Source organism: Hemitrygon akajei, chromosome 3, assembly GCF_048418815.1.
Source record: "Hemitrygon akajei chromosome 3, sHemAka1.3, whole genome shotgun sequence".
NCBI classification, from domain to species: domain Eukaryota; kingdom Metazoa; phylum Chordata; class Chondrichthyes; order Myliobatiformes; family Dasyatidae; genus Hemitrygon; species Hemitrygon akajei.
The window spans coordinates 171447506-171472207 of record NC_133126.1 but is presented as its reverse complement, the minus strand read 5'-3'; the positions used below and the strand labels follow the sequence as shown (position 1 = coordinate 171472207).

Here is a 24702-nt window from a genome sequence, read left to right as displayed (position 1 = left end):
GCTTTTCATTAGAAACAAAAAAACATGGTTGGCATGATCTAGGAATAATGGTGCATAGTTCCCTGAAAGTGGAATCTCATGTGGATAGGGTGGTGAAGAAAGCTTTTGGTATGCTGGCCTTTATAAATAATCAGAGCATTGAGTATAGGAGTTGGGATGTAATGTTAACATTGTACAAGGCATTGGTAAGGCCAAATTTGGAGTATTGTGTACAGTTCTGGTCACCCAATTATAGGAAAGATGTCAACAAAATAGAGAGAGTACAGAGAAGATTTACTAGAATGTTACCTGGGTTTCAGCACCTAAGTTAGGTCTTTATTCTTTGGAGTGTAGAAGGTTGAGGGGGGGATGGACTTGATAGAAGTATTTAAAATTATGAGGGGGATAGATAGAGTCGGTGTGGATAGGCTTTTTCCATTGAGAGTAGGGGAGATTCAAACAAGAGGACATGAGAGTTAGGGGGCAAAAGTTTAGGGGTAACACGAGGGGGAACTTCTTTACTCAGAGTGATAGCTGTGTGGAACAAGCTTCCAGTAGAAGTGGTAGAGGCAGGATCGGTATTGTCATTTAAAGTAAAATTGGATAGGTATGTGGACAGGAAAGGAATGGAGGTTTATGGGCTGAGTGCGGGTCAGTGGGACTAGGTGAGAGTAAGCGTTCGGCACGGACTAGAAGGGCCGAGACGGCCAGTTTCCGTGCTGTAATTGTTATATGGTTATGATTTTGCTTTATTTCTGCTAGCAATGTGCACTGATGGAAACAAAGTAACAGACATGCTGCCAGAATATTACTGAAGTGCTTTTTAGTCTTGATCAAGCTATCAAAATGGCTGTGATAGGATTAGTTTGTAGTGTTGCAGTTGGGAAAAAGGGGAAAACATCGTTTCTTCTGCACCATGTAAATGTAATGATGCTCCTTACTTCAGGCCCAAGTTTCTGAAACTGGCTACTCCATGTAAAAGGAGTGGAATTGTTTTGTAATTTTATCTTGGTTTGTTTTATTGGTGCAGGATTCTAGAAACATCAGATGAGCTGAAAATATTTTACAAAAGGGGATATTTCCTTGACCAGTTTTCATTAAATAAATAATTATTTTGCTTGTTCCAACAGGTGGAGAATCACTTTCTTTCTCCTTATGTGTCTATAACTAGTTGCCCATTTAGACACCTGCTTTATGGCAGAGGGCACCACACTTTTAAAGATATTGTGGAGCAGCTGATGCTTCTGGAGAAATCGCCGGACCTTGTTGATTTCAATGTGATTCGTACCAGCATTGCATATGCTACCTGGGTAGTCCAGGGAGCAGCTAATGCACTTGCTGGAGAAGTGTGGACAGACAGGCATGTCTACTGATCGTCTTCTGGTCTGCCTGAAAGGATAACATTCACTCAGATGCTGAGAGATTATTGCCTTTTATACTTGTAGAGTTTATGAAATATTGAATAGAAACAAATTGAAGGATACTATCAGGTAACAAATAAGGGAAATGAGCTGTCAACATTTCAGATTAAGGACCCTCATCAAATTCATTTAATTTTCATTGATTAGAGAAAAGTTGTTATGCAAAATTTAAGCTACATAAGTAAATTTATTGACCAGAGGCAAGAATATAAATCTTAAGAAACTTTTCTGCATTACAAGTGAAGAGGCAATAAGAACTCAGCTTTTTCACTTGTTACCTCCCACACATGAGTTACACCTGCTGCGAGCTATTTTTACATTAGCCTTTCGAGGGATGCCTTCATTGTGAACAGAACTTGTACTTGCTTCACTTTCTCAGCATCTATACATTATAGGTGCAATGGACAGCTTGGAGCATTGTCTCTTACCAAATCTTTCTAGCAGCTAGTGTTAGCAAATTTACAGATTACATTGGTATGTTGCAAAGACCTGCATCTTAGGAACCCAGTGGAGCAAGTACAAGGGTTACTGAAAAGGGAGCTTTATAGTATATCCCTCAAAGGGTCTTATTTAGTTCATATCTTCCATTGTGCAGTGATGAGCAAAGGAATACTTTAAAACTGAAGCAAATTATTGGCAACGCTTGATAGGCTGGTTTAAGGGGAATTGAATGAATGGTTAAAGTCGGGAGTTGGATATTAATTTCGAAAACAATGACAAATTGAAGAAATCAATTGAGGCTTGTAAGCTGCATGAGGTTGAATTGCACATAGAGCATAAATGGAGACGAGCAATTTGAGACAAAAGCCAAACTGGAGTACTGCACTAAAGTGTGATAAAACTAATTCCAAATTGAGTCATTCGGTGCAGGATATCATTGACGCTAATGGAGAAACTACATGCAGGAATCTGAAACTAAAACAAGAATGCTGGAAGAGTCCAGCCACAGTAGCTGCAGGAATTGATAGCATTTTTCCAAATAAATTCACCGTGGTACTGAAAACAAATTAGTTGTGCATCAGGCAATTTCAATGTTTTCTGGGGGGGGGGGGGGTGAATTTTTAAATGACACTTGTTTGCAACAGTATATGAATAGAAAGAAAATGAAGCAAAAGGTGCATATTTGTAGATTGTAATAAGATTTGGTGGTATTGGAGGCGAGAAGATTAATGACAGAACTGTTAATAACAAAATGCTTTTATTTTTGGAAATCAGGAATATTAGAGTAGTGTAGCTTTAAAAAATTCAATGTATTTGGGCACTACTTAAAATCTTCCTGGAGAGGATTTCCTACAACATGTAGAACACTGCTTCATTGACAAAATTACTAAATTAGGTTATTCACACAGTGCAGATGTTTGTGCAGTGAAAGTAACTGGTGAACTTGTTAAAGAGATAACAGTATTACTGAGTGTTTGGGAAGACTGAAATGAATGAAGAAAAATTGCATCATCGGATCCTGATCATGCAAATTAAAATTGTAGTGTTGGGTTATCATAGTCAAGCACATTAAAATTAAATAACTATATAATACTGCACCATGCAATTTCAATGGGAGTATTTGGTAACTGAAAAATACTACTCATTAGGGAGGAGGTGAGGTTTAGTTTGTTTCTGGGACTAAATAACAGCCATTGTTGCTGAAGTTAAAAATTTTCACTATTTTGACAAACCCTTAATAAGAATGCATGGTGATCTCAACTGCAGTTCTGGTAGTTGTGCATATATACTTCAAGATTTTACAATGATTTTAAACTGTTAACAAATTGTTTAAAATTGGTGACATTACACCAGCAGTCCTTATTTATTCAAACTTTCCAAATGATGGGTAAACCTTTGTTCATCACTCTTTCCCAATTGTTGTTAAAATATGCTGTAAAAGGTGTGTTATAAAATGGAGAAAGACTTGTGCCCCATGCTAAATACGTTCTCCAATTTTACAGGATAGTCTGGGTCATTAATTGTAGCAAGATACTGAATATAAAGGATAACTTGTCAAATTACATTTGTTGAAAAACTTAAATGCATTTTAATAGGTACAGTTTACTTCTTTATGGTCTGGATTTTGTATGGGGCTTGCTGATATTTTCAGAACCTAGAACTTTGGTGTAAAAAGAAATGTCAAACTTGGCTTGGTTACCTTAATCCATCTAGCACCTATTTGGGTATTCCACATTTTCCTATTTATCAAAGTACTGACCAAAGTAATGGGGCATGGTTTGCAGTTTATAACTTTGTCCAAAAGAAAAACATCTAATCTATCTCCCAGTTTAGGAAAAGAATATGTAAAAGATGATAAAATTGACACTAAGGTAACCATCAGCCATGTATTTATACCAGTTCCAGATTTCTGGCACTGGGAAGTAACTGCTGAACCCAATTGTAATGTCATTTTATTTCCACCAATCAGCACTGAGATGTTTATTTTATTTATCAGTGACAGAGTTCACTATAAATAGTGTGTTTTATCTTTTTTAAAATAAGATAATTATCGGAAGCAGTGACTTCCATAATTATGACGGTTATACTGTCGTCAACAAGAAAGCAGCATCTGCTACTAAGAAATGAAAGCCTATAACATTTCTACAAGTTGTAAAAGCCTCATTATCGGGAGCAGTGTCTTCCATAATGTCATAAAATAAGGTAGTTTTTGCCTACCAAGGTGTATATCGGAAGCAGTGCCTTCCATATGTTTCACTAAGGTGTATAAGAGTTGTCGGGAAATGGGAATCCCATAATTTAACTTTATTTGAATAGTGCTAGGGGCCACTATGTGCTTCTAATCTACTGCAGTATGTTTTATTTGGTTATGTGTATTGTAGCTTGTGGTTTGTGTATTTGTATCAGTGTCCTTGGTGCCTTGAGAATATCTCAAAACAGCTCCCTTTCCAATTTTTGCTCAAATAGATGAGTCAAGTAATGTAGTGACTAATTAGTGGGCAAAGAAAACATCCAATTTTTATTAAGGGACTGCTACTTAATTTGATTCAATATTTGTTTTGAAAACATTTTAAACTATAAGAGCCATTGAGCCATTTTTGAAGTTCTACACTGAGTATCAGGCAAGTTATTTGTCAGGACACAGATAAGAGTGGTGGTCAACCATCCATCATTAGGGACTCAAACCCTAACATGACACGGGTCCAATGACTATGAAGGTGAGCAAATGGATCCTAAAATGGTTGGATTTGTATCCACTTTTGAAGGTTTTGAATGAAATGAACCTTGTAGGCAGCTCTGTAACTCAAAACTTGAGCAATACAGGCATGTCTGCAATAATTGAAAATAAAATTGGGGAAATATGAACAGGTCAGGCAATGCCTCTGAGAGAAATGGAATTGTAATCGTGGGTTGATGACCTTGCATTGGGATCTGTAGTAATTTAGTTGACTGACCAGTGTGGCCTGAATGTTGAAACATTCTTTTCTAACTTGCACTGTGGTCTGTGAACTATTAATTCCTGCATGATAAAGCAGTAGAACACATCTTTTTGATCCACACTGATAAACTGATTGCTACTTGACTAAACCCTCATGGTATCACTACACAAGCTTGTTGTTCCACAAGTTTTAATTCTGATAATTGGAACTTAAGTACTTGTGTTTTGACAGTCTTGGTGCATTTGGTATAGATGTAGACTGACTAGCCACCTATGACATAAGGAAATCTCGTTATAGTAGCATTGACTTTCTAGCATGTGTGTACACCCTTTGGAGATGCTATTACACTCTACCAACCTAATGGACAATAAAGTCAAAACCAGTTTCTCCCACTCTCCTGGGATAATCGCAGTCTGTTCATTGGCCAAAAGAAAGTAAACATTTGTGTCATTAAAACTTCAATCATCATTTAGAGCTGTGTTTTGAAATCCATTTACTGCGGGAGTAGTTGTGTCTAAGTTATCTTTCAAATTTCTTCAAATGAATCAAATTCAGAAATAAGGTTAGAGGTTCACTGATCATTGTTATTAGATTGTTGGGTTAATCTGTGAGAGGAGTATTTAACTCAGTCCAGCAAATAATGTTTCTTGAAAAGAAATTGAAATGCGTTTTCCCTCTAATTTGAATCCGTACCTAGCTCAGGAAAGCGAATGCTTTTGATTTTTCAAGCAAGTTTAAAACATGGGATGAGCGATTCCTGGGGATGTACATTTTAAAAAACTAAAGAGACAATCTCCATTCATAGCATTCTGATGTTTCTTTAGCTTCAATAATGTTTATATTCATGAATCTCCATAATTGCTGATAAATGATTTTCCAGTGATCTTAATATTGCTTTTCATTTAATGTGGGCTAATTTGTTTGTATTGCCTTTTTCCACCATGCTGTGATTGCACTGTAATTGGAAAACTGTCAATTGCTCTTTTTATGCATGGCATTGATGTATTTTGTGATGTTATTGTACTGTCTTTTCCCAAAGATTGCCTAGAAATAATTTTTTATTCTGCTTCGTATTTATGTTTCAAATAAATCTTAAAAGTAGTTTGGATTCTGTTGTATTAATTATTATATAGAAGAGTCAATTAACTCTGTTCATGTTCCACCTGATCTTACTTACTCTCAGCCTCCAGCATTCGTTAGCATTCTTTAAAATGTAGCCAATATGTTTCTAAGCCAGCTAGACAGTTTTTTAAAAAGTTGTCAAGTAATCTCTTCAGTTTTAAGGGTGCAACCCCTGTTTTAGGTTAAAATCTACTCTTTTGTACCTCCATGTTAACTGTTAAGGTGTTGTCATTTTTAAAAGGAGGTGCATAGGAATTTCTTGTGGAGTGATAAATCTCTAGAATTCTTTACCTCGTGGTTTGTGGAGGTTAGATCGCTGAAGGTATGTAAAGAAGAGGCTTCGTTTTGAAGGATCATGGAATTGAGAGCAATATGGAACTGGCAAAGAAAATTTGATGTCTGGTTTATGATAATATTTGAATTCTGGGGTAGGTTTGAGGGACCAGGTGGCTTAGGTTACTCATTTTCTTTTGAATAAGCTGGAGAAATAATAGATTTCAGCAAAAATAATTAGCACAAAGATGCCAAGTGGGTCCCTGTTATGCCTGCCTTTCTCTTGGCTACGTTTAGCAATCTTATGTTGCAAGCCTTCTCTGGTAATGCTCCCCAGCTTTGCCTCCAACTTCCACCCTGCCCCCTAAGTTCACAAGGTCCATTTCTGACACCATGCCCCCTTCTCTATCTCTCTCTGTCTCCAAAACTGGAGACAAACTGTCTATTGATAGCTTTTATAAATCCACTGATTCCCACTCTTATCTAGAATATACCTCTCCCTGCCCTGTCTCCTGTAAAAATGCTATCCCCTTTCTCAGTTACTTCATCTCAGTTACTGCATCTGTTCCTAAGATGAGGCTTTGCTTTCCAGCAGAGATGTCCTCCAAAGAGCAGGGTTTTGTTTCTTTCACCATTGATTACGCCCTTACCCACGTCTCCATTTCCCAGACATCCACACTCACTCTATCCTATTTCCTTAACGGATAGATTTCCTCTTATCCTCACCTACCACCTCATGAGCCTTTGGATTCAACACATCACTCTCTGCAACTTATGCCATATTCAACGGGACCCAACTACCAAACACATCTTTACCCTCACCACTCTCTATAGAGATTGCTCCCTCTGTGATTTCCTTGACCATTCATTCATCCCCACTAATTTCCCATCTGGTACTAAAACTTGCAAGCAACTCCTGCCTCACTTCCATTCAGGGTTCCAAGCAGTTCATCCATCTGAGGCAACACTTCACCTGCTAATCTGTTGGGGTCATCTACTGGACCCAGTGCGGCCCCCTCTACATTAGTAACACCCAACTTAGATTGGAGGACTGCCTTGTGGAGCCCCTCAGCTCCATCAGCAAAAAATGGAATTTCCTGGTGGCCAACTGCTTCAATTCCTGTCCCCATTCACATTCTGACATGTTGATCCATGGCTCCTTTTCTGGCACTCCTCATATTCTGTCTAGTTAGCCTCCAACCTAATGGCATGAACATTGGGTTTTGTCCAACTTCCACTAACTTTTTCCCCTTCCCATTCCCACTTCCAGTTTCCCACTCTGGCCTCTTGCCTCTTCTCCACACTTGCTTATCACCTCCCCCAGTGCTCCTCCTTCCATCAGCCATGTCCTCTCCTATCAGATTCCTCCTCCAGCCTTTTGCCTTTTCCATTTATCACCTCCCAGCTTCTTGCTTCATCCTCCCTCCCCCACCAATCTGGCATCACCTATCTCCTTTGAGTTATTCCCATCCTCCTCCCCCCACCACCTTATTCCAGCTTCTACCCCCTTCCCTTTCAGTCCCAAAATGGCCACTGTTTATGCATTTTCATAGAGGCAGCATTTTTTGTCCAGATATCCAGCATCTGCAGGATCTCTTGTATTTAAGTAATCACGCAACACAATATTGTTAAACTTTAATATTTCTTATGCAATTCTTAAGTGACATTTTGTAGCATCTGTTATAGAGTATGTAGAATACAATATGTAATACAGTTTTTATATTAAATGTGGATAAGGAAGCAACATGATTCCTAACCAGACTTCAAAAATGGGTGGACACAATCCTAATCAATTATGCCCAATGATCTCACTATGAATTTTATGCATGTAGATAGGTTTTACTTGAATGTTCTCTGGGAGGTGGTGATATCCTTTTATTGGGATAAGTTGCTGTAGTTTCCATTGTAAAAGGATCTCCCTTGCCACCTCTTATTGATCCTGAAATCTATCCAGTTGGGATAAAACTAATCACCGTTCTGAACAATACAACTCAATGTTCTATACTTACAAGTACTGTATGAACTAATGTGCTGTGCCTTGCATATGCATATATTCCTAATATACTTAAGAGTAGCCTGTTTCTGTGTGCACACTCATTCCTGTCCACAATTCCTAAGCAGTTTGTCATAGTTTATCCTGAACATTCCTGTGGTAATTTAACAGATGCAATCCAGACTTAAACTACCTTTTTTCCTCAATTTTTTTTTGTAATTTGTTTTTTATCAAAGTTCATCAAACAAACATTTCCATAAGATGTATTTCAGACATTGTACATATATATCACAAATCTCCACAAAGTATTTATCTGAGGTATACACTTATAGAAAAGAGTGGAAAGAAAAAACAAGCAAAAGGAAAAAAACTATGTACAAATAGGGAGTGATCTTTTTTTTACAACATATTCATTGATTGAGAAAATCAGGCCTATGAGGCATGTAGTTAAACCATTTTTCCCAGTATGAATCAAATTGTTCCAGCTTATGATTAACATGCTGTTACCTTCTCCATTTTGTAAATGTCCATTGTAATTTCCATCCGTGTATTTAAAGTTGGGCTCTCCTGTGATAACCATTTCCTAGTAAGAGTATTTTTACCAGCCACCAACAGTATATTCATTAAATATTTATCTCTTTTCAACCATTCTTGAAGTATATATCCAAAATATATGGTCTTACTCTCTGAAGGGTATTTCACATTTAAAGATGTCTTGTAGGGTATTGTGTATCCCCCTCCAATAGTTTTTGACAACAGGGCAGTCCCAAAAATATGATAATGATTTGCATTTTGATTTCCACAATTTCTCCAGCAAAACTGAGGTTACTATCATAATGGGATTTCTGAGAGGGTGTAATAAAATATCTTACCAAGTTTTTCCATCCAAACTCCCTCCATTTCTGTGAACTGGTACACTTCCATTGATACCTCCATATTGTTGTCCATTCTTCCTCAGATATAATTATCCCTCCTTCCTTCTCCCATTTTGTTTTAATGTATGAAGTTGAATGTGTTTTAAGATTTGACAACCCCTTATACATGCTTGAAATGATTCTACTACCATTATCTGAATTATATGCTTTTCTAAATAGCTCTATCAAGCATGTATTTGCCTTGGTTACATTTTTAAGTGTCTTATTAACATTGTCACATCTAAATATCAATAAAAATCTTGTTTTTCTAATAAGTTTCTCTTTAAGCATTACAAAACTGAACAGTGTTCCTTTTATTATGTTGCAAAGAACTGTTATTCCTTTAACTGTCCAGTCTTTAAATCTAGCATCCAATTTATTTGGTGTAAAATTGGAGTTATATGCACACCATTTAAGAATTGCAATATCTCCCTCTAGATTATATTCCTTTATAGTAGTTTTCCATATTTTAAGAGTCAATTTCACCCATGGGTTATCAATAGTAATTATGTACCTCTGCAGGTTATCATCAGCCAAAATTGCTTGTATGGGGATGGAAAGTACCCGCTCCTCAATGTATTTCCATTGAGTGTCATATGATGGGTTGAACCAACATATCACAGCTCTCAACTGTGCTGCAAATAATAATCTCTAAGAGAAGGTAGGCCCCATCCCTCCTTTTCCTTTGTTAATTGCAAAGTTTTGAGACGAACTCTAGGCCTTTTACCCTGCCAAATATACCTTGATAACATCTTATTCCACTCATTGAATTGATTTTGATTAATCTCTATTGGTAGGGTCTGAAAGAGATATAACAGCCTGGGCAGTATATTCATTTTAATAGACTCAATCCTTGAACTGAGACTGAAAAAAGGAATCAGGTTCCATCTTGCCATATCTTATTTTTTTATATATAAAAGCTGATAATTACATTCTGATAATTTTGCCAAATCTTTTGGCATAATGATGCCCAAATATTTGAAAGACTCTGTGTGCCATGCCCAGGGATATCTACTTTCAATTTCTCTTGGTGGGCTATAGTAATATGAAAGTAATTGGGTTTTATCTATGTTGATCTTGTATCTGATAATTGACCATATTGTTCAAAGGATTGCATCAATTTAGATAAAGAGTATGTTGTTTGCCCTAGATAGATCAAAATGTCATCCGCATAACAAGCCAATTTATGCTCTGTCCCTTTAATAGTAATTCCCCTGATATCTTCATTTTGTCTGATGTATTGAGCTAATGGTTCCAGATATAATGCGAAGAGTAGCAGTGACCATGCACAACCCTGTCTCGTGCCCCTTTCTAGGGTAATACTATTTGATAAATATCCATTGACTTTAATCCTAGCAGTAGGGTTGTCGTATAGTGTCTCTATAGTTTTAATAATTGTGTCTTGGAAACTAAATCTGTGTAAAACTCTGTAAAGAAAATTCCAATTAATCGAATCAAATACCTTTTCAGCATCCACGCTTATCACTATTGCTTCGATTTAATTTTTTTGTATATGATCCATAATGTAAAGTGTCCTTCCTATATTGTCTTGTGTTTGGCGTTGTATAAAATCTGTCTGATCGTTATGTACCAGTATGGGTAGAAACTCCCCTAATCGTTTGGCCATGATGGAGGTAAATAATCTATAATTTACATTAAGAACAGATATTGGTCTAAATGACCCACATTCCATTTTATCCTTGCCTTCTTTCGGTATAGCTGAGATTATTGCTTCCTTCCAACTGGGTTGCATTTGTGCCTTTTTTAGAGCCCAGTTCAGTGTGGGGAGTAAAACAGGAATTAACTCATTTTTAAATTCTTTGTACCACTCTGCCGTATACCCATCTGATCCTGGTGACTTGCTTAATTTAAGCCTACTAATTGCAACTTTTAATTCAACTTCAGTTATGTCAGTAGTTATCGTTCTATTTTGTTCTTCGCTTAAAGTGGGTAACTAGAGAATTCAGGAAAGTGTCAATTTGGGTTATGCTTCCTCCTGGAACTTTGGAATATAGAGTTTTGTAAAACACTTCAAAATCTTCTTGAATATCACTTAACCTATTTTTTTTTACCATTTTCGTTCTTGGGTCCCTAATTCTATGAATTGTATTTTCTGCTATTTTTTTTTCAGTTTCCATGCCAGTACTTTCATAGACTTTGATCCACTTTCATAATGTCTGTTTCAGAAACATTAAATTTTTCCTGATTTCTTGCGTAGCCAAACTCTTAATTTCATTCCTAATTTTTAAAATTTCCCCTAATGTATCCTGTGCAAAATTCAATTTGTTTTTTCTCTAGTTCCTTCAGCCTGTTTTGTAATTCCTCTAATGATTTATTCATTATTTTTTTCTTATATGAAGATATCGCTATAATTTTCCCTCAAGACAGCCTTCAGAGTATCCCATAAAATGGGAGGTGAAACCTCTCCATTATCATTAAATTCTAAATAGAGACCAATTTCTTTTTTAATTTGTTCCTCAAAGTACGGATCATTGAGTAGGCTTGAATTTAGTTTCCAAATAGTATTCTTTGGTTGTAGGTCAAAATCAACAGATAAATATATAGGTGCATGGTTACTTACATCTATTGTCCCAATTCCACAAGTGTTTATTTTGTCTTTGTCTTTTCCAAATGTTATGAAATAGTCTATTCTTGTATATACAGAATGGGGAGCAGAATAATGAGTGTAATCCCTTCCGTCGGGGAAGAGGTCCCTCCATATATCAATTAAACCAACATCCTCAAAAAGTGTATTAATTTATGTAAGGATTTTGTTTCATAGGTTTTTCCATTGGAAGAGTCTAAGTTTGGTTGTAATTGCAAATTTACGTCTTCCCCACGTATCAGGAGACCTTATGTTTCCGCTACCATAATATCAGTAATTTTCTGAAAGAAACCCAATATCACTTCCCGGGGGTGTATATATATTCAATAGAGTAACTGAATTTCTGTCTATATTCCCCCTTACCAGAATATATCTGCCCTCTTTATCTCCCATTTCGAATACTTTTTCAAAATTTAGCTTACTTGAGATAAGAATAGCAACTCCTATCCTATGTCCTGATTTATATGAGGAGAAAAACAGATTCGTGAAGCCCATTATCTTTAGTTTTCTATGCTCATTATCACTTAAATGAGTTTCCTGTAAATATAGTACATGGGCGTGTTCTTTTCTTATTTTGGATAAAATTCTATTACGTTTGATTGGATTTAATAGCCCATTGACATTAAAAGAAATGAATTTTACTTTGTCTTTAGCCATCTGTATTTATCTGTCAATGTATCATTGAAATTAGCAGAATAAAACTTAATCGATCTTCTCCCTGAACAAATAATAACCAAGAAACGCAAATAATAACAAAAATGGCAACGAACGTGTGATTCCAAGGCTGAGGTCTCTAGTAGATGACCCTGCGTTAAGCTAGAGGAAATGTCTAGTTGTGGGGGATAACCACTCCTACTTGTGAGTTGAGGGCCCCATTGTAGTATTCATAAAAGTCAGTGAACAAATCCATTACACAGAAAAGATTTCCCTGTGTACTCCTATATATATATATATAGTGTGTGTGTGTGTATATATATATGTATATATTACATACATACATAATATGCACACGTATACTCATTTTGGTGGGGAAAAAGAAGTAGGCGAATAAAGAATAACAACAAGTAATATAAAATCCACATTATAATAAGTATTTCTCGAGATAGGTATATCACCGTCTACTTTTGCTTTCGTTTAGCTTCTCAACATTTTTAAAGTTAGCCAGACCTTATCGCTCTTCTGGAGGGGGTGAGGGCTCTCCTTGGAAAACTCCCAGTCTCTTCCTGATATACTTCTCTCAGCCTCCTCCCGTCTCCTGCCTTCTCGATTCTCGCACTATTTCCCAAGCAGAGCGGGATAATTCCTCTGCCAGACTTTCCCTCGGTTATATCACACTGACGGGCAACCCTCTGGCCTTCATGTCTGTAGTTGCCTCTTCCACTGTCTTGTACAACTGCATCCCGTCTTCATAAAACACTCGAAGTTTAGCAGGGTACAGAGTTTGAAATCTAATCTTTCCTTGCTTTAGTATTCGCTTTACTTCAGAGTATTCTTTACGTTTCTGCAGGACCGCGGGGGGGGGGGTAATCTTGGTCGAAATATATTAATTTATCGTCTAAAAACACCCTCTTCTTACCCCAGTCCCTTTGTAGAATCTCTGCTTTGGTACTGTATTGAAGGAATTTGATTATTATTGAGCGTGGCTTATCTGCTCTATCTCGGGTAGGCTTCCGGATGAGCGCACGATGCGCTCTCTCCGTTTCCAGCTCCATAGTCGAGGGAAGCTCCAGCGCGTCCTGCAACAAATTTCCGACAAACTCCATCATAGACAAGCCCTCCGCTCTTTCGGGAATGTTGTATATTCTGATATTTTTCCGCCGTGATCTTCCCTCCAGGTCAAGCAATTTACCTTCTTGTTGATTTAATATTTTTATCGTCTTACTTAGTATCCATTCCACGTTTTGAACGCGATCTTCCACCTTCTAAATTCGAGTCTCTGCCACCGCTATTTTTTGATTGACGTTGGCAAGCTCTGACTTAATATCATGTAACTGCTGTTTTATATTTTTCTGGAACTCCCTTATCTCTTTCAAAATTTCGATCATATTCGCCACTTCACCTGAGCGAGACCCAGCGTCTGCCTCGCTAGCACGCAGTCGGGTAGGAGAGCCGCTCGCTGCACTCCTCTCGGCCGCAGGCTCCGCAGTCTCACTTTTTTTCTTTCCATTCTTTTCCCCACATTTTTGCCCCTCTTATTAGTTCAAATACTTTCGAAAAATATTGTATTTGATGGGTTAACGGGGATCAATATGCGTTTTTCCGGAGGAACTAGTGACTTAAGCTGCCATTCTCAACGATGACGTCACCAGAACTCTCCCCCTTAATCTTTATCTGCAAGTCTGACTTGGTTCCTGGTCTTACAAGTCACGATTAGAGTCCCCCAGCATAGAAACAGAATCTTCGGCTAAAGTACTTGCTGCCCATCAGCCATACATTTGCACAATGTCAAATTTTATTTTTCCCACATTATCAACTCACCAGATTCTACCACCCTCCTAAGTGGGAGAATATTCCTTGGCCAGTTAACTTACTGACCAGCACGCATTTGGGAGAAGAGCACGCAGTCTTGGATAATGTGTGGATTCCACAAGGGCTGAGCCTGAGCTCAGAATCGAACAGCATTGCTGGAATTGAGGCTGTAGCTGCACTAGTTGTGCCATTGCAGCTGTCATCATGCCAACGTGTTTTAATGGGAAAAGTTATGAAGTTTTAAGCATTTTGAAAGGCTAGTGAACGGATTTGACTTCGGCATTACCATTTCAAAAGGTATTTAATAATGACTCCACACTGCATTGTGTGGCCTGAATACAGTTATTTAAGGAAATGGAGCAAAATCCATTGTCTTTGTGCCTTGGTATGAATGACTTATTTAGTACTACTTCCATTATTAAAAGTTTTTTCAGAAATTCTGTTGGTTCCTGGTGGCATGCTGGGATTTGATGCACATGCTTTTGTTGCAAAATTGTCTTTACTGTACAGAAACCTTCCTGCTTTCATAGTGGAGTTTCTTGCATTTAAATACATTCTTGCTTCAGACTTGGCCATGGTCAGTCCTGACGAAGGGTCTCGGCCCGAAACGTCGACAGTGCTTCTCCCTATAGATGCTGCCTGGCCTGCTGCGTTCCACCAGCATTTTGTGTGTGTTGCTTGGATTTCCAGCATCTGCAGATTTCCTCGTGTTTCCTTCCTTCACAAGTTCAGTCTCTTGTGTTCTTTAAGTTAACTTGGTTTGCTGTATTGAAAGTTTGCTGAAGACTGGCTTTCAATTTATTGGCTGACACTTATCCGGACACCAACAAAATGATCATTGTCAAGTTCAAAATCTCTTCACCATGTTTCAGCCAAGTGGACACAGCTTGTAATGATGGATAACTACTTCCACCATTTCTGGCTTTAAGCTAGATAATTGTAGCACTCCAAGTGATATCTATTTTGGATTTGCTGCATTGCTTAAGTTAAATGCACAATTGCACTATTTGCCTCATCGGTTGAGGATGGTTAAGTTCAAAGTAAATTTATTAGCAAAGTGCATATACTGTGTGCAATCGAGATTCATTTTCATGCAGGCATTTACAGGAAAATAAAAATACAATAGAATTTATGAAAAACTACAAATAACAAAGACAGATGAATAACCTATATGCAAAAGAAGACAAATCATGCAAAAAATAATAATCACATAAATAATACTGAGAATTTGAGTTACAGAGTCCTTGAAAGTGGATCTGTAGGTTGTGGAGTCACTTCAGCGTTGAGGTGAGTGAAGTCATCCACACTGGTTCAGGAGCTTGATGGTAGTAAGGCAGTTCATCGACTCGGTGTTAGTTGACCTGTACCTGTACCTCCTGCCTGATGGTAGCAGTGAGAAGAGACTCCAGCATCTTCCCAACCACTGAGGAGAGGATAACTGGTCTATAATTTCCTTTCTGTTGCCCTCCTCCTGGAGTGACGTTTGCAGTTTTCCAGTCCTCCGGAACCATGGTAAGACTGGTCTTGGTGAAAGCTGAAAGGGTCCAGTTACTTGTATGTAAGTCAACAGGTGACTATTTGGAATCATTAAAAAAAACTAAGTTTGGAGGTGATATAGTCCCATGAGGGTCAAAAGGGGGAGGAAAAGATTAAGAATATCCTAAAGTATTTGTAAATGTATTAAAGACGAGTGCTGTTGTGACTAACCAGGAAAACTAGCAGATAAGAAAGCAGAAATGACACTTGCCTTCAATAGCAAGTGTTGAGTCCGGAATATAAGAGAAAGGAAGATACTGAGCCCAGCTATATAAAACGTTAGTTAGGCCACAATAAAGATTGTCCAGTTCTGTTTGTCCCGAGGGAGAGAGTGCAGGGGTTACCTGTGATACATTTTAGCAGTGAGGAAAGACTAACTTGAATGAGATATGCACAATAACGATGGGCATAGTGGGAAATTTCCCACTCAGCACAGATGCTGAGAGCATAGGTTTCAGTTAAGGGGCTGGAGAGGCAGAGAGGGTCACCAGAGATGCAAATTGCTGAAACGTGGAACACGCTGTCTGAGGGGTGGGAGAGGCAGGCACTCTCACTACACTTAAGAAGCACTTGAGTCACCAAGGCATCGTAGGCTCTGGGACAAGTGCTGCAAAGTAGGATCAGTACGGTTAGGCAGAGGCACAGGGGGTCGGAGAGCCTGCTTCCATGCTGAGTGACATTAAAATTGTATCAACAAATGAAATATTAATTGGGATAACCCAATCACACGAGTCCATACACGTAAATTCAAGTGAGGCTAATTATCAAGCTAATGCACATTTTTTCAACGCTGCAGTTGGGTGCTGTGCGGATTTTAAGCAACTTCCTGAAATCAACTTGAACTTCACCTTTTTTGATTTCAAATTCAGGTTCAATCTGACTGTGTGTATGTATGTGTTTATATAAACACACAATCAAGTCAAGTCTATTGTCATTTCGACCACAAACTGCTGGTACAGTACACAGTAAAAACGGAACAATATTCCTCCTGGCCCTGGTGCTACATGAAACAACACAAAACTACACGAGACTGTGTGAGACAGCACAAGGCTACACTAGGCTATGTAAAACAACATAAAAACTGCACTAAACTACAGACCTGCACAGGGCTACATAAAGTGCACAAAACAGTGCAGGGCAGTACAATAATTAATAAACAAGACAATAGGCACAGTAGAGGGCAAATTACAATATAATAATAAATGATATAGATGTCAGTCTAGACCATGGGTCGGCAACCTTTTTGCTTCTGTGGGCCAGATCGCATATAAGTGAGTGTACGGTAGGCCAGATAAATGCTATAAAAAACTTGAAATATGGGAATTATCCATTTAAATACATCTAGTTATGTTTTGCCTCAAATTAATGAATAATGCATGATAGAAAATAATTTGTGCTTAACCAAGGATGCCAATTATAACCATATAACAATTACAGCATGGAAACAGGCAATCTCGGCCCTTCTAGTCCGTTCCGAACGCTTACTCTCACCTAGTCCCACTGACCTGCACTCAGCCCATAACCCTCCATTCCTTTCCTGTCCATATACCTATCCAATTTTACTTTAAATGACAATACTGAACCTGCTTCTACCACTTATACTGGAAGCTTGTTGCACACAGCAACCACCCTCTGAGTAAAGAAATTCCCCCTCGTGTTACCCCTAAATTTTTGCCCCCTAACTCTCAACTCATGTCCTTTTGTTTGAATCTCCCCTACTCTCAATGGAAGAAAGCCTATCCAATTAGTAATCAAAGAACTCAGTTTAGTTACAATTTACTTCAATCAAGGCATCTTTTGAATCTATTAAAAGGACAGACAAAATATTTAAGCATAAAACATATGAATATGATGCATTGAATAGTGGTAAATAAAGTATAACAAATTTTTTAAAATGCAAACAGTTGATAAATCAATGTGAAACTTGATGCTGTTTGTTGCTTGAAAGCTTCTCAATATTGGGTGTTAGTCTTGTTGATGCCAAGAGCAAGACATTATCCAGATGGGCAACAGCCAATCTCGTTCTCAAATGGTTCTTGGTGATCTTCATTTTTGAAAAGAATTGCTCACACAGATAAGTGCTGCCAAACAATGATGCCATCTTTTTAGCATGGTCCACTAAGTTAGGATACTTCCCACTTGGATGAATATATTTTCTATAGAAGTCAAACACTGACGCATCTTGAGAATGAAGTTTCGATCTCAATATGTCACACTGCTTCTCAATCAATTCCATTTGAAAACTTTCGGATGCAGTGTCCACTTCTACATCAAATGGAGTAGCAAACAGCTTGAACTCATTTGCATGCAAGCAAAAATCAGCAAAACGAGATGAAAACTCTTTTCTCAATTCTTGGACCCTATTCACAAAAATGCCTGGATCTTGTTCTTTAATTTTTTGAAAAGTGGGAAAATGTGCACTATTTCCTTTTTGAAGCTGGTGGCTCCCACAATTGCAGCTTTCTTTCAAAGGCCACAATATGACCATACATCTCATATATCAGCTGATTTTTTTTCCTTGTATTTGTAAATTCAAGTTATTTAAATAAGATGTAATGTCCACAAGAAATGCCAAGGTTGCAAGCCAATCAGGATCACGAAAATGTGAAGCATCCTCATTTTTGCTTTCAAGGAATATTGCCACCTCTTCATGCAATGTAAATACTCTTTCCAGCATTGACCCTCGGCTAAGGCAGCGGACATTGCAGAAATAAGACGGGTCTCCCAGCTTGCTCGATGAAGAATAATCTAGTGTCCAAGTGTCTTGGAAATTTCAGCACTCAGTGTCTACCTTCCTGCATTCTGCATTGGTTCTTGGTCCTCCAAAATATTCCGCATGGAATTTAAACTGGAGGTGGCAAAGGGTGGACTAAGAGGGAGATTTTTGAAGAAGACAAGCTATCTTATATTTAATTGGGTTTGGTTGTGTGACTATGGTAGGATGAAGATTATTCCATGCTTTAATTGTGCGGGGAAAGAATGAATTACTGCAAAGATGTTTTAGTTTCGCTGAAAACCAAGGAGGACGCATACAGTCCTTAATGAGTTTATGAGGAACATGATTTGTAACAATATCATTTAGTGAGTCTCTCAGCCACACCCAGTTGTCCTCAACAGATCTTTTGTCTGGTTGTAAGTTAAAGAAGTCTTTCCCAAGTTGTTTTGCTAAGTCTTTGAATTCCTCACCATTCATCTTTCTCCAAAGGGGAATTTTATGAGGTGGTTTAGGAGGATCTTTAGTCTTTGTGTGCAGTTTTGCTTGAATAATAAAATGATAAAATAATTACTAATTCCAGCACTAGGGTCACATTCAGGAAAAATCCTCAAACCAAGCTGGAAGAAGGCAATCGTCAGAAGATGTATTTTGCTGTCTTCCGTATCCAGTAAGAAACCTGGCGTCAATCCAATCCTTCTTCACACGACAGAGTGGGGATTTTCCACAAATCTCACAAATACACCAAAACTATAAAAACATTCATAAGTACATCAAGCGAGAGAATTTAATCTATCAAAAAACCTTAAAACTTTAAAAGTTCGCAATAAGCATAAAACCGTAGAATCAAACGTATTATATCGTAGGAACCCAATATGGCGCGAGCGAGGTTACAGTATTCTACAGTGTAGATTGCAGCTGGGCCAAATGGCGGGAAAACTTTCCAGGGTAAAAAGTACTAAAAAGCAAGAAATGTGCAGGTAGAAGAGGCTGCCCACCTCTTACATAAGGTGATAATTAAGCAAAACAGTATGATTTCAAGAATAGAAAGAAAAAGTTGAATTTTTTGAAGAAGAAGATACTGTAGGTATACATCCAAGCAGTGGAAATGTTTCCTTCAGTTTTGTTGAGACCTAATTTCCAGTTCTCTGTGCAGTTCTTCACACCTGCTGCGAGTATGAACGCTGCGGCTCAGCACTCGCTCTACTCCCGCCCGCGGGCCTACGGCTCCTCCGGTGGCGGCAGAGGGGAGCAGGGCCTGAGGATAATGCCTCTGCCAGACCTGACGTGTTTCTCTCAGGTCACCGTTCAGCACAGTGCCGACATCCAGCCGGGCGTACAGACTGACGCGCAGTCGTCAGCTGCCACTGCCACTGGAATTTTCTTCTTCGATTTTATTTCGAAACGCGAGTTATTCATCAAGTATTGTAGCACATGTAAATATCTGGAAACTTAGCATGCATTTCTTGTTAAAACACAGTGATGCTGTTTCTGTTTACAAATTTAAACGATCCCATCTGAAAACCTGCGCGTGCACGGAGAGTATCTAATACATATTAATAAGGTAGTCTGCCTTCTTGTCGTTCGTATATACCAGTGTTTGGTTTGGAACAAAACCAAACCGGGGGCCAGTGTAACAAGATGCCATGCATGTCTATCAATTGTCGTCACATGAAACACTCAGAATAAGGAAAAATTTCTTGCACGTCAGATAAGCATAGTGTCTCAATATTTGCTCGCGGGCCAGTCAAAATACCTTTGCAGGCCAATTTGGCCCACAAAGGTTGCCTATCCCTGGTCTTGATTCTGGGTATTGAGGAGTCTGATAGCCTGGGGGAAGAAACTGTTGCACTGTCTGGTCGTGAGAGCCAGAATGTTTTGGTACCTTTTGTCGGACGGCAGGAGGGAGAAGAGTTTGTATGAGGGGTGCGTGGGGTCCTTCATAATGCTGTTAGCTTTGCAGATGCAGCGTGTAGTATAAATGTCCGTAATGGCAGGAAGAGAGACCCCGATGATCTTCTCAGCTGACCTCACTATCTGCTGCAGGGTCTTGCGATCCGAGATGGTGCAATTTCCGAACCAGGCAGTGATGCAGCTGCTCAGGATGCTCTCAATACAACCCCTGTAGAATGTGATGAGGATGGGGGTGGGAGATGGACTTTCCTCAGCCTTCGCAGAAAGCAGAAACGCTGCTGGGCTTTCTTTGCTACGGAGCTGGTGTTGAGGGACCAGGTGACATTCTCCACCAGGTGAACACCAAGAAATCTGGTGCTCTTAACGATCTCTACAGTGGAGCTGTCATTGTTCAGCAGGGAATGGTCGCTCCGTGCTCTCCTGAAATCAACAACCATTTCTTTTGTTTTGTTCACGTTCAGAGACAGGTTGTTGGCTCTGCATCAGTCGGTTAGCCACCGCTCCTCCTCTCTGTATGCTGACTCGTCATTCTTGCTGATGAGACCCACCACGGTCGTGTCATCAGCGAACTTGATGATGTGGTTCGAGCTGTGTGTTGCAGCACAGTCATGGGTCAACAGAGTGAACAGCAGTGGACTGAGCTCACAGCCCTGGGGGGCCCCCGTGCTCAGTGTGATGGTGTTGGAGATGCCGCTCCCGATCCGGACCGACTGAGGTCTCCCAGTCAGGAAGTCTAGGATCCAGCTGTAGACAGAGATGTCCAGGCCCAGCAGATCAGTCAAATGACCAATGTTCCTCCAGACCACAGTGCACCACAAAACATATTATAGTGGATAGTAAAAGCTTTCTCAAGTATGTAAAACATAACGGAGAGATGAGAGTGGATATAGGACTGCTGGAAAATGAGGCCAGAGAAATAATAACGGGAGACAAGGAGATGGCAGATGAAATGATATTTCGCATCAGACTACACTGTGGAGGACACTAGCAGTGTGTTGGATATTGAAGGGTGCAAGGGAAGAGAAGTAAGTGTACTGTAGCTACTATTACAAGGGAGAAGGTGATCAAAAAGCTGAAAGACCTGAGAGTACACAGGTCACCCGGAGCGGATGAACTATATCCACCTGAGAGTACACAGGTCACCCGGAGCAGATGAACTATATCCACCTGAGAGTACACAGGTCACCCGGAGCAGATGAACTATATCCACCTGAGAGTACACAGGTCACCCGGAGCAGATGAACTATATCCTAGGGTTCTGAAAGGGGTAGAGGCAGAGGTTGTGGAGGTATTAGAAATGTTCTTTCAAAAATCTTTGGACTCTGGCATAGTGCCAGAGAACTGGAAAATTGCAAATGCCCTTCCACACTTTAAGAAGGGAGGAAGGCAGCAGAAAGGAAATTACAGTCCAGTTAGCCTGATCTCAGTGGTTGGGAAGATGTTAGAGTCAATTGTTAAGGGTGAGGTTATGGAGTACTTGGTGAGAGAGGACAAGATAGGATAGAGTCAGTATGGTCTCTTTAAGGAAAACATTGCCTGATGAACCTGTTGGAATTCTTTGAGGAGATTACAAGTAGGATGGATAAAGGGGATGCTGTGGATGTTGTATATTTGAACTCTCAGAAGGCCTTTGACAGAGTGTCACGCATGAGGCTGCTTACCAAGTTAAGAGCCCATAGTATTACAAGAAAGTTACTGGCATGGTTAGAGCAATGGCTGATTGATAGGAAGCTGTGAGTGGGAATAAAAGGATCCTTTTCTGGTTGGCTCCAGTGACAAATGGTGTTCCACAGGGTTGGTGTTGGGACCGCTTCTTTCTATGATGTATATAAATGATTTAGATGATGGAATAGATGGCTTTGTTACCAAGTTTGCAGATGATACTGTTATGACCCCAGCCCCCTCCTTTGTGAGAATCGCAAGAGCCCTAGTCAAGGGGGGGGGGGGGTCAAATGACCCACGAGGGGAAGAGACGTGCTGAATAGACACAGGAAAATGGGAGAGAGAGGGAGACGTGCGGAAGACCACGTTCCCCCGGGAAGCAGAATAAAGTGACTCTGACTATTGTCTCATGAAGACCACGTGTAAAGCCCTTGGGCAACGTGGGCTGGTTGAGAGAGAGATTGACACCGGCGATCCCGTGAGGAAGTATAAAGGAGGGTCTGGGGGGGATGACCCCTTCAGACGCACCAGAAGACATGCGAGAAATCCTGTGACAGCGTTTTGATAGCGACAGCCGGTGGTGGGGTTCGTGTGCGTCTTTTCCTTGCCTGGGATTGGCGACCCCACAACGGAAGAACGGCTTAGCTACAGGGGAGGCCACAGATGAGCGTTCATTCTCCCAACGAGGCTCCGACAAACCGAACTCCTCCAGGTTGGAAAACCGGTCGGGTAACTGTTTCATCCCATCTCTCTCTCTCTTTCTAACAAAAGTGCACCAACGCGACACCACAACGACGGCAGCTGGTGGAACTGCAGTGACCGCAAAAGACTTTTAGATATCCAGTAAACAATATATATCTACATTACCCCTAGTCAACGATAGAGCTTATTTCTGTTTGATTATTACTATACCTGTGCTTTAGATTGAGTTGTGACGACGTATATGATCTGAATGTTTTGTATTAACCATACGTTTGTGCCCCTTTATAAATAAAAACATTTGAAAATAGTAGCATCAGGCTTCGGTGGATCCATCTATCTTTGCTGGAAAATTACCCGGTTACTGAGGAACGTAACAATACGAAGATTGGTGGTGGGACAGGTAGTGTTGAGGAAACAGGTAGGATGCAGAAGGACTTAAGTTAGGAGAATGGGCAAGAAAGTAGAAAATGAAATACAATGTTGGAAAATACATGGTCATGCACTTTAGTAGAAGAAATAAATGTGTAGATTATTTTCTAAATGGGGAGACAATCTAAAAATCTGACTTGGGAGTCCTTGTGCAGAACACCCTAAGAGTTAACTTGCAGGTAGAGTCAGTGATGAAAAAGGCAAATGCAATGTTAGTACTCATTTCAAGAGATCTAGAATATATGACCAGGAATGTGATGCTAAGGCTTTATAAGTCACTGGTGAGACCCTACCTTGATTATTTTGAATAGTTCTGGGCTCCTCATCTGAGAGAAGATGTGCTGAGATGAGAAAGGTTTCAGAGGTTCAGAAGGATGGAACTTAGAAGGATCTCATTAAAACCTTTCGAATGTTGAAAGGCCAAATCAGAGTAGATGTGAAAAGGCTGTTTCCCTTGGTGGAGGAGTCTAGGACAAGAGGGCATAACCTCAGGATAGAGGGGCTTCCGTTTAAAACAGAAATACAGAGAAATTCCTATAACCAGAGACTGGTGAATTTGTGGAATTTATTACCACAGGTAATTGTGGAAGCTAGGCCTTTGGGTGTATTTAAGGCTGAGCTTGATAGGTCCTTGATTGGACATGGTATCTAAGGTTATGGGGAGAAGGCTGGGAAGTGGGGCTGAGGAGGGGAGAAAAAAGGATCAGCCATAATTGAATGGTGGAGCAGACTCGATGGGCCAAATGGCCTAATTCTGCTCCTGTGTCTTACGGTCTTATACATTACACATAGCACATAAAACAAAATGTAACACAGATCAGTTAATACAATGTAATTCAAAATGCCTGTAGTGTGTAGCACACATAACAGTTCAATAAACACTAAACAGCTCGTTATCCTAGTGACAAGACTTCCATTGAATGTGAGAAAGGTGCACTGGGTTGGCCTCAGTGAACATCCACAGTTCATCTGAATTTGTTTTTGCTTACATTGCTGTTCCATCCCATACTATCCGTGGAACTTAGCACCATTTGGTGCGTTCACTTTTTGTTTTGCCCGTTCTGATCATCTCACTTCCCCCGAACAGATCACATTTACAGGCATTGTCAAACCATTTCTTTCCTGTCTGATCTACCCAAAGTGTCCTCAGTTATTGTGTGGGCATCATTTTCATACCCCGAAGCTGCTTCACAACCAGGAAGTGCATTTAAATTGGCAGTCCCATGTTGCGTGCGGGCTGAATGGCTGGTTGCTATGTTGATGGCGAAGGAGGAATGCTCAGAAAACTAGCCAGCTTCTCAAGAATCAGCATTGACTCTTTTATATTGATCCACTCATGTCTCAACGGAATCACAAAACGTCCAACAATGCAGCAGCCCTTCAATATTGTAGCAAACTTCAATCTCACATTAATGTATACTCCTGGGATAAAGACTGACTACGTGGTCTGGATTTGCTCAGTACGTCCTGCTACCTACTTCTTCAGTCCCTTTAGCTACTAATACTTGCTACTTCTATTTCTTTTGTGGCCCTATATTTGCCTCATTCAGATCCTTCTTTATTTATCTTTGAGCCAGCAATCCCCCAATT

At 39.6% G+C, this 24702-nt stretch overlaps 1 protein-coding gene across 2 annotated transcripts in view; it reads left to right on the top strand.

Annotated features, from left to right (window-relative positions):
- The window catches only part of LOC140725625 (transferrin receptor protein 1-like), a 56779-nt gene extending 50898 nt beyond the window's left edge, over positions 1-5881 (top strand). For both annotated transcript variants that reach the window (XM_073041333.1, XM_073041334.1), the window contains exon 19: positions 1110-5881. In XM_073041333.1, coding sequence (XP_072897434.1) covers positions 1110-1352 — 243 coding nt within the window. In that variant the 3' untranslated portion in view covers positions 1353-5881. The remainder of the gene's footprint in view (positions 1-1109) is intronic.
- The last annotated feature ends 18821 nt before the right edge of the window (positions 5882-24702 follow it).